General features: G+C 40.5%; 1 protein-coding gene across 1 annotated transcript in view; it reads left to right on the top strand.

The window, feature by feature from the left end:
• The window catches only part of LOC149288791 (VPS10 domain-containing receptor SorCS1-like), a 252,828-nt gene that overhangs the window by 192,476 nt on the left and 45,660 nt on the right, over positions 1-14,692 (top strand). Inside the window, exons 9-15 of the mRNA XM_089491470.1 lie at positions 2,764-2,943; positions 5,233-5,379; positions 6,371-6,473; positions 7,412-7,488; positions 10,416-10,507; positions 13,141-13,248; positions 13,409-13,526. Of these exons, the coding sequence (XP_089347596.1) occupies positions 2,764-2,943; positions 5,233-5,379; positions 6,371-6,473; positions 7,412-7,488; positions 10,416-10,507; positions 13,141-13,248; positions 13,409-13,526 (825 nt within the window). The remainder of the gene's footprint in view (positions 1-2,763; positions 2,944-5,232; positions 5,380-6,370; positions 6,474-7,411; positions 7,489-10,415; positions 10,508-13,140; positions 13,249-13,408; positions 13,527-14,692) is intronic.

Below are 14,692 nucleotides of genomic sequence, written 5' to 3'. Positions count from 1 at the left end.
GAGAGGAATATTTAGGGGGGCTGAATTTGGCACCCTTTATTGCCGGCCCTCCCTGTGGACAGGAAAGAGCAGATCTTCTGAAGCATGGCTTCGCTCTTGGTGAACAAGCCTTCAGGCGCATGTGCGAGACCCTCCCGGAGCCTAGGCCCCCGTGATACATCGTTTCGTAGCCACCGTGCGGCCGGGGACGCAGGTGGCTTCATCATAGACATCGTTGGGGCGTAACGTCAGGTCATTTTTTTGCGCTCTGAACAATCAACATGGAGACATTGTAACAAGGGAATCATTGTTGGAACTTAAGGTTAATTATTGTTGGAAGGTTATGAGATATCCTGGACTGTCACGTTGGGTCATGCAGTTGGCCACCATGGCTAATTATTTAAATCAATACTGTGTTTTTATTTGGAGGAAGACCTATAGACGGCCGCACAGTCAGGGCTCAGAAGCACTCTTACCGCTCTCCTCTCATTTATGTAGAATCAGGGCTTTCCTGTTCATGTAAAAATGAGTGGTCACCACCCAAGTGTCCCATCTTCTGCAGGACAGTCACTGTTTTGGGCACTATCCTGGCTAGAATGGGGAACATGAGTGAGTTTTTGAGATCCTCTGACCAGCCCAGGAAGCTGTGAAATTGATTAAGGACTGTGTCGTTAAGGTATAGACCTCCATTGCAGTCCCCAGGTGGCCCTCCTGTGATGTAGGAAAACTGTGTTCCAGGATATGATGTCATCTACTATGCAAGAGGTAAAGTAGGGTTTCCTACAAAAATGTCCAGGTTTGGACACCACAAATGTTAGGGGCATGATATACATTAAACAGGGACAGATGAGCCCTTTTCATTTTGTAAGACAAGCTGGTTTTGGGAGGTAGAGTCTCACCCAAACTTGCAGCACTACTGTGCATGCTCACGAGTCTGCGCATGCACAGTATGTATTCTCCGGTGTCCCAGGCGCCAGTAAATGACGTCGGGACCGCGATTGTGATTGTGATCCTAAATCCCGCTGTCCCGCCTCAGCTCTACCTCCATCGCGAAAAGCAGGACAGAGCCTGTCGGGACAGTGGGATAGATTGGTAGAGTCGGGACAGTTGGGAGGCATGGTTTTTGTCAATGATGCAGACCCCCCTTTAGCATCAGCATCGCCCGTTGCCCAATCACTCAGATATTTGACAATTTCCATTATTTTTCCTCCTCTCCGGGAATCCCGCTGTTTCTTTGTACACAAATTACCCAAACAGCACAATTTTGATATAGAACTAAAAATCAATTTAACAACTCTGGGATTTTTAAGCCTTAAAAGAGAAAGTGATTAATGTGAGTCGTCGTAATCAGCCTCCCAGCGGAAAGGTTAATACGATTCCCGCCACGCTCCGCGCCAGCTGGTTGGGAAGCAGTGAACTATTTCATAACATAACCGTGATTAGTTTTGGGATCATTAGGCAGTGATGGGGTTAAGTCCACTTTAATGTGTCACTCTACAGCGCCTGACTTATATCTCGTTGCGGCCGCGGTGGTCCGTCCAGAGCTCTGGGTTTATGCCGAGGGATTTAGAGACCCTTCAAAAAAGTCCATCATTCCTAAAGGATTATGGTGTCGATTATTCTGAAGCTTACATGGAATATTTGACCTCTGTGCTCCGTACACTGAGTCCGAGCGTCGACCATTTTTGTGTCTTCAATTCATATGATGCCAATGAAACATCTTCTAGAAAAAATAGAGGAACTACCAGTATTTTATTATTCCTGGCATGCAATTAAAAATAAGTTTTCCAAAATATTGCTCTTTCTTTTTTTTTTTTTTTTCTTAAACCAGTTGTAGTTTTTGCCCTATAATATAATGTTTTTGAGCAAATGCATATTAGTCATTAGTACGAGTTCTCACTCTGTTATCTTAACCCTACTAGACAAACACCCTGACTTCTTATCATACTGGCTCAGTCTTAATCACCCAGACAGACTTACTGACTGATGAAAGTCTATGGACGAACGGACTTCATTAGCATTGCCATAAAGCATCAGCTCAGTGTGGTGTTTGAGCCGGGAAAGTCACTGAAGATAATACCATTTATTTTGACAAAATGCGAAAAAAAACAGTTTTTTGTCCATGCTGACCAACATCAGTATACAAAGCTTGGGGTTATATTACTGTATACAGTGCTGGGGGGTTATATTACTGTATACAGCGCTGGGGGGTTATATTACTGTATACAGCGCTGGGGGTTATATTACTGTATACAAAGCTAGGGGTTATATTACTGTATACAGCGCTGGGGGTTATTACTGTATACAGCGCTGGGGGTTATTACTGTATACAGCGCTGGGGGTTATTACTGTATACAGTAACTGCATTTTATTGCAGATCTGAGAAACTGTCATTTGGAATTGCAGAACAAACAGCTGTATCTCACTAGAACACCGCAGAGATTTCTTCCTCGCCCTTGACGCTTGTCTCTTTTTGTCTAGAAAACGATGAACAAGTAGAATGAAGGAAGCTAAGGGAGCGAGACAAAGCAACACACAACACACAAAAAGAGACAGACAGAACAATAGGCAGAGATAAAAGAACATGTATTCCAATAAATATTAATGTCTATTTACTAAAGTCCTGTTACTGGCCTCTTACAATACGTTACGAAGTCGCAGAATATATTTACAGCCTTCAGTTTGCCTACAATTCCCATCAGCCAGAAGACGCAGGCGTCTCGACTTTAATCTAGACGTGTTTGCAAGGTTTATATAATTGCCCGCATTCTCTCCCCCCTGCAGGACATGCACGTGATCAGCACCGACGAAAACCAGGTCTTTGTGGCCATTCAAGAATGGAACCAGAACGAGACGTATAACCTGTATATTTCAGACACGCGGGGGATCTTCTTCACCCTCGCCCTGGAAAACGTGAAGAGCAGCAGAGGACCCGAGGGCAACGTGATGATCGATCTCTACGAGGTATGGCGTGGTGGCTTTTATCGATACAATGTGGTCGAGGAGCTTGGCTTTGGTTCAACCCAACATATTTGGCCAACATCTGATCCACCATGGCCTGTAGGAACAATGAGAACTTGGCTCTCAAACTCAGTTACCTTTAGAAACAATGTATCTATTCCCTGCTTTTGGTGTATTTTTTGGTGGTTCTTCAGTCTTCCTCAGATGCCATTAGATGTACATTCTTTACATTATACTGTTATATAATTATATTTAATATATATAATATTTTTTTGATTACAATCACTAATTTAGTAAGGAGGAAGATGATGGGTGGTCCCTCTTTATGTCACCAGAAGAGTATTATAAAATAAATATGTTGCGATGAGCTTTGTCTGGTTCAGCCTTGGGAACCAGAGGTCCGGATAGAGTTTATTTGTCCCCCCCCCCCCCCCCCGATAGAAGGCTTAAAGAATGAAGTATTTTACTTTAACCGATTGACTCGCACAGCACACCAGGTAGTCGTTAAATAATGTGAGGCTGTTTAATAACGAGGATGTTTTATTCTGCCACTCACTTTGTATTTATGAGATAATTCATAACACTGAAGGTGATGGATACAGCGTTAAATATTTCATTGTCAAAGGTCACCTCCCAGCTGGTTTAATAACGCTGATGAGTCAGCTGGAGCCGAGGTGTTTCCTAAAGTGAAACTGTATCTTAATACAAAGACTATATGATAAATATACGATAATCAGGGGTTGTAGGTGGAGACACAGTTTTAACAGTTTTAAATCCTTATCCCGATGTCCAATTTTGGCCCCACATTCCAATGCCCCTCTTTCCTCCTCTGAAGACCCTCTTTCATCCCCTCATGCACCTCTTTTCTAGGAGGTCAGAATGTTTGCTTGGTATGGGGTGATCGCAGGATTCTACAGCCCTAAAAGCCCTACTAATAATAATAATAATTGTTAATAAAATACATTCTTCTTCTTCTGAATGCTCTGCCCCCCAGACTCACCTCTAACCACACACCCCTTCTTGAAACCAAGATGTCTAATCCCGTCCTAATAACCTGTTATATCCTGTATATTCCTCATATTATATATTATATACTCTCCGGCCGTATAACTAATCCCGTCCTTATAACCCGTTATATCTCTGTATATTCCTCATATTATATATTATATACTCTCCAGCCGTATAACTAATCCCGTCCTTATAACCCGTTATATCCCTGTATATTCCTCATATTATATATGATATACTCTCCGGCCGTATAACTAATCCCGTCCTTATAACCCGTTATATCCTGTATATTCCTCATATTATATATTATATACTCTCCCCCCATATAACTAATCCTGTCCTTATAACCCGTTATATCCTGTATATGCCTCATATAATATATTATATACTCTCCCCTGTATAACTAATCCCGTCCTTATAACCCGTTATATCCTGTATATTCCTCATATTATATATTATATACTCTCCGGCCGTATAACTCATCCCGTCCTTATAACCCTTTATATCCCTGTATATTCCTCATATTATATATTATATACTCTCCGGCCGTATAACTAACCCCGTCCTTATAACCCATTATATCCTGTATATTCCTCATATTATATATTATATACTCCCTGGCCCGTATAACTAATCCCGTCCTTATAACCCGTTATATATATCCCTGTATATTCCTCATATTATATATTATATACTCTCCGGCCGTATAACTAATCCCGTCCTTATAACCCGTTATATCCTGTATCTTCCTCATATTATATATTATATACTCTCCGGCCGTATAACTAATCCCGTCCTTATAACCCGTTATATATCCCTGTATATTCCTCATATTATATATTATATACTCTCCCCCGTATAACTAATCCCGTCCTTATAACCCGTTATATCCTGTATATTCCTCATATTATATATTATATACTCTCCGGCCGTATAACTAATCCCGTCCTTATAACCCGTTATATCCTGTATATTCCTCATATTATATATTATATACTTACCAGCCCATATTTAAAGCCCTCTGTTGGATCTGATATCCAATATGCAATATCTGTGGAAGCGGATTCTACATATTTACTGTTCTTACTGTAAAGAACCATTTTGTACAATCATATTGTATCCCCTCTAAGATGCTCATTGTATGAGTCTATGATAACACACAAAAAGATAACTCTATTCAGAAAATTCCTGCTAAACGTCCATGTAAAACGTGATTCTGCCTCTAAACCTCTTAAAAACCTGTGTGAAATGGATCTGTTTTTCAGCTGTGTCCATTTTTCCTAGGTAGCAGGGATAAAGGGGATGTTCTTGGCTAATAAGAGGATTGACAACCAAGTGAAGACATTTATCACGTACAATAAAGGAAGAGACTGGCACCTGCTTCAGGCTCCTGACACTGATCTGAGAGGCAACGCCATAAACTGCCTGCTGGTAAGCAAGATTTAGGCCATAAGCCTTAAAAATAGGATTAAGAAAAAACCTGCCCCCTTTCGGCCCCCGTCTAGTCGCCAGTTTCTCCTGCTGTAAAGACTCAAACCTTAATCGGTCGTTGGTCTCATCTTAGATTCAGGAGTCAAATGCCTATCCCATGCATGTTTAAATCCCTCCACTGTAGTAACCTCTACCACCTCTACTGGGAAGCTGTTCCACTTATCTATCACCCTCTCAGTAAAGTAAAACTTTCTTAAATAACATAGTTGAGCGCATTTTATGATGACTCTAATGTCAGCACAGCGTTCTAGTGGGTAACGTTCTCCTGGCATCAGCCAAACCCAGATTCATCCATCAGACTACGAGTGAAGCGTGATTCATCACTCCAGAGAACGCATTTCCACAGTTCTATAGTCCAGTGGCGGTGTGCTGTGCACCGGTCCATTGAAACACTTAACTTGGTGATTAGAAGGTGCTGTCTTGATACTTTTGGTCATATAGGGTATTGTAAAGCCCTGTGTATGACTTTAACAAATAGGAAGCATATGTAGTTCCCAACATCACCACTAGATGGAGACAGCAAACTGTTATATTAGTTGCGGTCCCTTCTTCTTGGAGACGTCGAATATATCGTGGAACCCACCAAGAAATGTCTCCGAAAATAGTGTATAATAAACTAAAATCAGAGTATAACTTCATGCTACTTAAGCCTTCAATATCTCAGAGCTCGCGTTACTTCACCTGAACAAGGGACCTCTGAGGTCTTCAAAGCTTGTCTGACTTGTCTTACTCTGAGTGTTGGTTCAATAAAAGGTATTACAGAGTAATAGTTTTCAAAAAGAGCAACTGGGAATTTGATGCATGAAGTCACTTGTGCCGAGTCCAATTTCAAACCAATTAATCCCCAGAATGAACTCTTTTTTTAATTTTTTTTTTAATTTTACGTTTCTTGCTATTTATTGATCCCGTTCCATATGCGTTCCGTTTCCAGCCGTATTGCTCTTTACACCTCCACTTGAAAGTCTCCGAGAATCCGTACACAACCGGTAACATAGCGAGCAGAGATACGGCGCCCGGCATCATCGTGGCTTCAGGTACGAATGGGCTGCCAGGTCTTCCGACGTATATGTCGTCCTTCAAGATTAATTTGGGGGAAAGTATTTCCATCAGTGGCTTCGTGACCTGTGACTGATGGGATGAAGGATGTCCCACCAAGACCGGATCTTTTTTCGTTGGGTCACAATGCGCAAGGCTCATAAATCAGACGAAGCGCTTATCTCTAATGCTTCTCAAGATTCCAATTCCCCCTCCGATTGTCGATGTGCGTTCAGCTATATATTTCCTTGGGTGCTTGAAGTTCATGACTGATTCTTCCAACAGTCTGCAGAAGCGGGGGGAAGTTATGAGAAGGTAGAAACTGTATCTACAGAACATTATTATTATTAATCCCAAAATATACCAATTGACCCAGAACCTGGAAATTCTGGGTAAAAAAGAAAATGTCTATACAAATTTAACAACAAAAAAAAAAAAATCTGAGTAGATTGTTCTGTTATCAGATGTCAGGTTGTTAAAAAATATATGTTTGAAAAAATTAAAGTTTATTAAAATATAAAATAATTATATTAAAATATAAAAAAATTGTTTCAAAATATAAAATAATTATATTAAAATATAATATATTAAAATATTGTAGAAAATTCTAAACTTAATATAAGTTTATATATAATATAAAATAAATATAATTATATAAATATAATTAAAATAATCATAATTCAATTTATATGTTTTTATATGTATATAATGTTACACATCTTGAAATTTGCAGATTTGTATTTTTAAACATATAAAAATATATCAATTTTAATTTTAGTGTATATTACGTGTACAGGAATCTCATGGGGTTTTGAAAATGTTTGTATTTGATTGAGGACAAAATGAAGGAATTTTGAAATATTAAGCACTGAAAAAATATTTTCAGAGGCAGGGATTATAGATGATCAAATAATATTATTCGTTTTAACTATTTCAGGGAATATCGGATCGGAACTGACGGAAAGTGAGCTCAGTATGTTCGTCTCATCAGATGCCGGGAACACTTGGAGACAGGTTGGTGTAATTATTACGTGTTCTGGATGTGGATTTCTGATCTCTGGAGTCACAGGCAAAGTCAGCTGGGATTTCCAAACTGACAAGTTATAAATCAAAGGGGTTTTTTTTGATAATCGGTTTATGTTTAAAAAAAAAACTACAACGGAAATCTTTAAAAACGGCAAAATGTACAGAAAATTAAGGACTAAGAATAACTCAAAAAAGGTTATGTCTTGGTGTTGAATGTCGACCAGTTCTGTGCTTGCTGCAAACCACAGTGAAGGTTCCTAAAAATCTAGTGTTAGATTTTTTTAAAAATTGGGGTTTTTTTGTACCCCGGCTGTAGTTTTTGCCCCGTAATATAATGTTTTCAGGCAGCTGCATATCAGCCATTTGTTCTCGCTCTGTTATTTAAGGCCAGTCTATTAGACAAACACCCTGACTCCTTATCATAAAGCCTGTAGGAATCAATGGAATGGCTTGGTCTTAATCATCCAGGGGGACTTTCTGACTAATGAATATCCATGGAGCATTTGGACTTCGTTAGCGCTGCCGGATAGTAATGGCTCAGGGAAGGCCACTCGAAATGTAACAATTGTGGCAACACATTGCTCCTTCCTTAACGGACTTCGGGTTGATGCACAATGGGCTTATCCATAATTCTTTGCTCTACATTTGTTTCCTTGTACATTATCCGCATGTAAAATACCGTAAAGCAGAACGACCTAAAAGATAATAAAGTTCTAGTAAAAATCGGCTTTACCGGGACCTGCAGGTTCCAGAATAACAAAACTGCTCTTAGCTGTCCAGGTTCCTGAAATTATCCTCATCACTGCTACGGCAGTCGGCTCTTAAAAATATAGATTTGCAATTTATTAAGGAGGGCTCTGGGGTCTCTCTTATTGATTTAAGGTTGTTTGATTTCACTGCTGCTGAGAAATATAATAATAATAATATAAAAATAATAAAATTATGAACAACCAACCCCGGAGAGCTTCTCCCCCAGGACCTGGCCCCGTATAATGTATAAGTAATACGGGGAGATTTTACGAATTAGGTATTATATATATGGTCGGATCAGTCCTTCTCGTAGGAGAAGCTCACAGAGGTTGACTCTTCATAACGCAAAATAAAATCGATGATCAAAACAATGGGGAAACGTCCCATGGTAGGTGACCTGGAGCGCCCCCTACTGCTCCATAGCCACGTCAGAGGTAGGTAGGGGAAGCAGGGATAGCTGCAAACGCCTGGGTGGCTAAGCCTTATTCATTAAAAATATATCACATCACAGCAATCAGGATTCAATCGTTTGATATCCGTCACAAGAGACTTAGATCCTGACGTTCCCTCAAAGCTCAGCCATGAAACCCTATCTATAGAACTTGGAAAACTCTCTAGCTTTAAGCGTAGCCGCATCACGTACCCCGTCTCAGATCTCTTTTTCATATCACCAGCTTACTTTTCTTTTTTTAATCAGGTAATGGAGACCGGTAGAACACCATTGGCTTCCCTGCCATCGCCGTACGCGTTCTGTTGAGTCTGACCCTCCCATGAGGAACCCCCCATGCAATTCACTGGCTAATAAATAGTTAAATTCCAATTTACATGATGTAATCAATTAATAAAAGTCTCCACGTCCCTTCAGAGAGACGGGGATTGTGAAAGACTATCCCTCCCTGCGATGGATCGAGCGGCCGCTACATTTGTGATGTAAATTGCCAAAGACTTCCGAAATCCCAGCACTCCCCGTTCCTGTGTAGGGAACGCTGTTTGATTGTTATTATGTTAAATTGGACTTTTTGCTGGAGGCTTCCTATCTCAGAGTCATTTCTACTGTCAAAGAAAATCACATGAATCGTAAGAACTTTGTAATGCGGGATTTTTATCCATCCAACAGAAAAGGAATCTTTGATTCCGGATCTGTCTGCTCGAGTTCCGCGAGAGACAAGCAGAGTCAAGCTGATACTTTTACTCGTGTTCTAGACTTTTTATTTAACGCACATAGACTTATAATTTGGGTCACCTGCCGGTGGATACTTTGCTCTAAACCTCTAGTTTTAGCTGGCGGGTTTCCAAACGGGTCTAAATTCACATTTTCTAGATTGATCCTGTCCAGCTTTCATTTATTTAATCAATGAAAATTGTGCTTCTTTCCATCAAGATGAAAGAAAGCAGCTAATTGGGCATGACTTATAATACGGTACTAGAGACGCATTATTGAATATTTCTGTTCCTTGACAATCTGCACTATGACCCCCAGAGAGTTTCTCCTTCATTAAAGGCTGAACTGGCCCTGTATAATGTATAGTTAATATGGAGAGTTCTTCTCACCGATTAAAGTCTCCATGACTGTAACTCCCAGCACTTTATACAGTAATCGTCCGCAGACCTGGAGGCCGCCAGTGTTGTCAGCTGAGCTGATGCTTTATGGCGATGCTAATGAAGTCCATTCCTCCATGGACTTTCATTAGCCAGAGTGTCCGACTGGGCGATTAAGACCGAGTCATTCTATTGTTTCCCCACAGGCAGTATGATAAGGATTTGGGGGAGTTGTCTTGTATATGGTGGTCGGATAACAGAGCGAGAATCATACAAATGGCTGACATGCCGCTACATTATACTACAGGGCAAAAACTGCAACTGGGGTAAAAAAAAGAGAATTCAATTTTTGTAAACTTATTTTCAATCTAATACTAGGAATTAATACCGGATGAGAGCTCCTCTTTAATTATGCATTATACAGGGCCCTCTCTACCCTTCTTGGAGTAGAGATTGATCGGCCCTTTTTTTATACAAAAAAAATGATGAAATTCAGTTGCTTGCAGACTCCTAGTTTAGTGAATACACCCCTGAGAAGCCTCATCAATGGTGCGTTTATGAACCCCGATTTATATAAATAGATCTGTAAACGCTGTAAGGGAGCGATAACCTTTCCTTGTTCACAGATATTTGAAGAGGAGCACAGTGTTTTGTTCCTGGATCAAGGCGGTGTTTTGGTTGCCATGAAACACACTTCACTTCCGATCCGCCATTTGTGGTAATTTCAGTTTTATTTGATTTGGGTTATGGGTTTAGTCTGCTTAGTTTTAGTTTTTTTTTTCTAAGGGATACATCGGCTATGTTGGAAGTAATTGTGGTGCAAGGTTTGAAAAGTGCCCTTATAACCATTCAACCTGATCTCAGGATCTTGGGGTGAATGGGGAGATTCTGAGGTTTTTTCCCCCCAATCTCTGGGTCTTGGGGTGAATGGGGTAGATTCTGGGGTCACACAGTCTGGAGCCGACTCCTTCCTATTCTCTTCTAATTTAATGATATCCGAGCGTCCCGATTGGTGCTTCTCTCCCTGCTATATCACAGCTAGAATCCCTGCTTGAATACAGGTGCCTCCATTCAGAATATCTTCTTGGGATACATCATGTCTTGACATATGTCTTTTCGGCCATTAAGGACTGATACATGTGATACAAGAACTGAGCTATTTCTGGACGATCACCGTGATGCCAAAGAGCCTCCCGTTACCATGGAGAAAAATTGCTTGTTTAAAAAGCTATCTCCTAGGTGATGAGATTCTTCAGCCAATGGGCTAATTCCTCCCACACGCCACGGATGCCGCTTGCTACGTTAATAGCTCAAAATCACGATGAGTACAGAAAGAGCAAAAAAAAAACAAAGCTAAGACTTTTTAAAAAAAATTTGTAACATTGTATCCATTTTACTGCAATAAGAGCAGGTTGAGTACTTCTTACCTGCCAAATGTCCTAGTTTTGTTTGGCCAGTCCCTCCTTTAGCCGCGAATCCCAGATGTCCCTTTTCCCTAATGATGCCCCCTTATTTCTAGAAGCTCAGGATGTTTGCTGGGTCTGAGGGAATCACAGGGTTAATTTCTAAATTAAACAGTGGAAATAAAACCCATTATTCTAATAAAAGTCTCACTTAGTGATTGGGCACAAAGTCACATAAAAAGTTGTGTAAAGCCCCGCCCACTCCCTAACCACACCCCTAACCATCTTTTTTTTGTCCATGCAACACCCCTTTCTCATATGCCATTTCTCTCTCTCCCCCCCCCCCTCTCTCTCTCTCTATATATATATATATTTATATATATATTTTATCATGTTGTAATTATTCCCATTAAATAGGATTAAAAAGGAAACAAAATCAGAAAAAGAAGAGTAATTTCATCTGGAAACGATACTTCAATACGCCGAGTTGGTTTGATGTTTTCTGCCGCGAGAAAACCCTCAGTGTGCTGCGGTGTTCTGTGTAATCGAATCAAATACCTCATCCATTGGAAGATGATAATAAGAAAATTGCTTCTCCGAGATGTGCAAAAAAGTGCAGCGAGCCTTCTGTTAATTTTGGCTGCATAGGTGCGCTCACGAAAGTATCGAAACCCGTCGTGAGGTCAAATTTCAACGTCTCTAATAAAAAACTTTTCATATCTCCCATCTGTAATATTTCTTCGGAATGTGCTGTTCTAAAGAAGAAAATGTAGATGTTCAGACAAAATGTCATTGATGGATTTTAATAGTGTATATGGATTAATAGTATATAGCTGGAACTGCAGCTCACTAAACATACATTTCAGCCTTCATGGCCTCATCAATGGAGTGCAGGCATAAATGAGCAAGGTGGACTCACCTTTACACTCAGGTTGGACCCCAAGAGATTCTCAGAACGGTCAAAATGTTTGAGAACAATTCAACTAATAATGGACAGCTGCTTAACCTGGTGTCGGTTCCCTTGCACAGAGGAACTTTGCCGTCTACGTTTGGGTTCTCGACTGCCCGTGTAGGCAGTATCAGAGCGACATGTCGATGGGGATTCTTCCTGTGATACTTGAGACACTTGTGAGCATTAAGTAGCTGTCAGTTCTCAGCGGAGTTGTTCTCAAACCTTTTACACGAGGAGTCACTTAGTTCAGAACAGTGTCGGTAATGTTCTAGATACCATGGAACTCAAGAGCAACAGCAATAATGACCTAGATAAGAAAGAATTCCCAGCAGTAACAGTATCCTTTGGGTAGAACACAAGCTTTTGATAGCAGAGCGGTCAGATTGTCACCGTCCTGGTGTCCTCAGGGAAAACACCTTGAATTCCAACATTGAGTTTAAGCTTCCAAAAGGGCATCTTGGTTTACAAATCTTGGTAACCGGTTTAACTTTTATTGGCAAAGGAACAAAGAACTGTTCTCTAAATTATCCTCTATACCATTTGTTGCACCAAAGTAATTAAATTTAACCCCTTAATGACAATGTACGGGCTCAAAATGCATTGTTTTCAATGGGTTTAGGGACCCTTCAAATATTTGTCAAACGGGATACTTAGTAACCATCCCAATGATCTGGACTTTAACAAGTAATATTGTTATGAAGTTGTGCGCTTCTCCGACATTAAACGGTCAAACACTTGAATACGTGGCCTTTTCTTTTCACTTTAACGAGCTTTCGATTGGTTGACAACAAAACTGTTTTTTTTTTCACCCGAAAATGTCTTTCCTCAGTTTGGCAGAGACGGTAATACCCGTTAGCCTCTCTGTCTCAAAGTAACGTTCACAGAGAAGCCGTTTGATTGTATCGTTTTCAGGCAGAAGCGTGAAACGGGCCTGATATTCTGTTTTGGATGATTACGCTAATGCCGGTATTGGCATTTTTTTGGATTTTTCTGCAGGCTAAGTTTTGATGAGGGCAGGTCGTGGAGCAAATACACCTTCACGTCAAACCCACTGTTCGTGGACGGTGTTCTGGGGGAGCCGGGGGAAGAGACATTGATTATGACGTAAGTCTCAGCAGGGTGAAGCTTCGGGATGTATTGGGTCGGTTTCAGGGCCGAGGGAGTAGTTGGCTTGATGTCTTTATCGTGACTTGGTGTTTTATACCTTAATGGGTTTTCTTTACACACAGATTACTGTTTGATCGTTTTATCTCTCCTCGATTAGGGTCTTTGGCCATTTCGGCCACCGCTCAGAGTGGCAGCTGGTGAAAGTGGACTACAAGTCAATTTTCGACCGGCGATGTACCCCAGAAGATTACCTACCGTGGCAACTCCACAGCCAGGTAGGGGTGATGGAAAATGTTGAAAATGATGTCATAACTCAAAAATTGTATTACAAATTTGAAGGATTGTTGAAAAAAATTGGCATTTTGTGTTATTTGTAAATGAATTTATTGCTGTTTATACAGTAAAAGTAGAAGCCCAATCCAGATCACCAGCTCCCTTATTGGGTTCAATAACTTCCATTAGATGTTGCTACTACTATGTTTGTTTGGAGATGGTACCAAGTCCTCATGGAGATCATCTGTACCTTGAAACAATCAGGATCTGGGAAAAGGACTTTAATATCATTATTTTAATGGATCATTTTTCCCATCACTTCTTCCACCAACCCAAGGGACCTGGCCAACGTCACTCATTCCATCACTGGAAGATGAGAGACAATCATCGTTTTGATATTTATATTTAAAAAAATATTATAAAAAAAATCAATAAAATTGTACCAAGGAAAGCTGCTCGGAGTTCTAACTCACAGTCACGTTTCATGAAATAGAGAATTGAAAGAAACAAACATTAATGACGGGTCAGAGACTCGATTCTTCCCGTAAAACGCATTAACTACGGGTCAAGCCCTTTGGTTCTGCCGCTCTCTGGAGCGCAGCGATCACTTCTGCTCAATGAGATAGTAAAAGATATTCTGTAAGACTCACCCTGTGTCTTCTTAAATTATATTTATTGGAAGGGCCGAGTCAGTGTCTTTGGTCCGGAGTAATCAGATAATTGCCTTGTAGATAAACGGGCTTCCTTACAGTCAGGCGGACCTGCCGTGCTGGTGTCTTCCAGAGGTGGTTATCATCACCCGTGGAGTTGGAGCCAGGAGCCTCCTTGATGTACCTTACTGAGAGGGTAGAGGTGGTAGATCAGTGGAACTACCTTCCAGCAGCAGTGGTAGAGGTTAATATAGTAAGGGAATGTAAACATGTATGACTAGACTATAAAAAAAAAATAAAAAAATGAGTAGTGTGCAAAAAAAATTATATAAACAACATAAAACAAAGTTATGTGAACAAAAGACACGTAATAAATACATGTAAATGTGCTGCTGGTGCACCTTAGCACAAAACCCCACTTTGTTAAAGGAAGAAATACAAAACATATATAGGTGACCGCTCCCCCCACACCAAGTGAGTGTAGATAATATAAATAATACCAATTGAATTGCTACATT

Source organism: Sceloporus occidentalis, unplaced genomic scaffold (genome assembly GCF_023333645.1).
Source record: "Sceloporus occidentalis isolate IW3139 unplaced genomic scaffold, rSceOcc1.0.p SCAF_50, whole genome shotgun sequence".
Lineage (NCBI taxonomy): Eukaryota > Metazoa > Chordata > Lepidosauria > Squamata > Phrynosomatidae > Sceloporus > Sceloporus occidentalis.
Note: the sequence above shows the minus strand (reverse complement) of the source record. Positions and strands in the feature narration are given on the sequence as shown.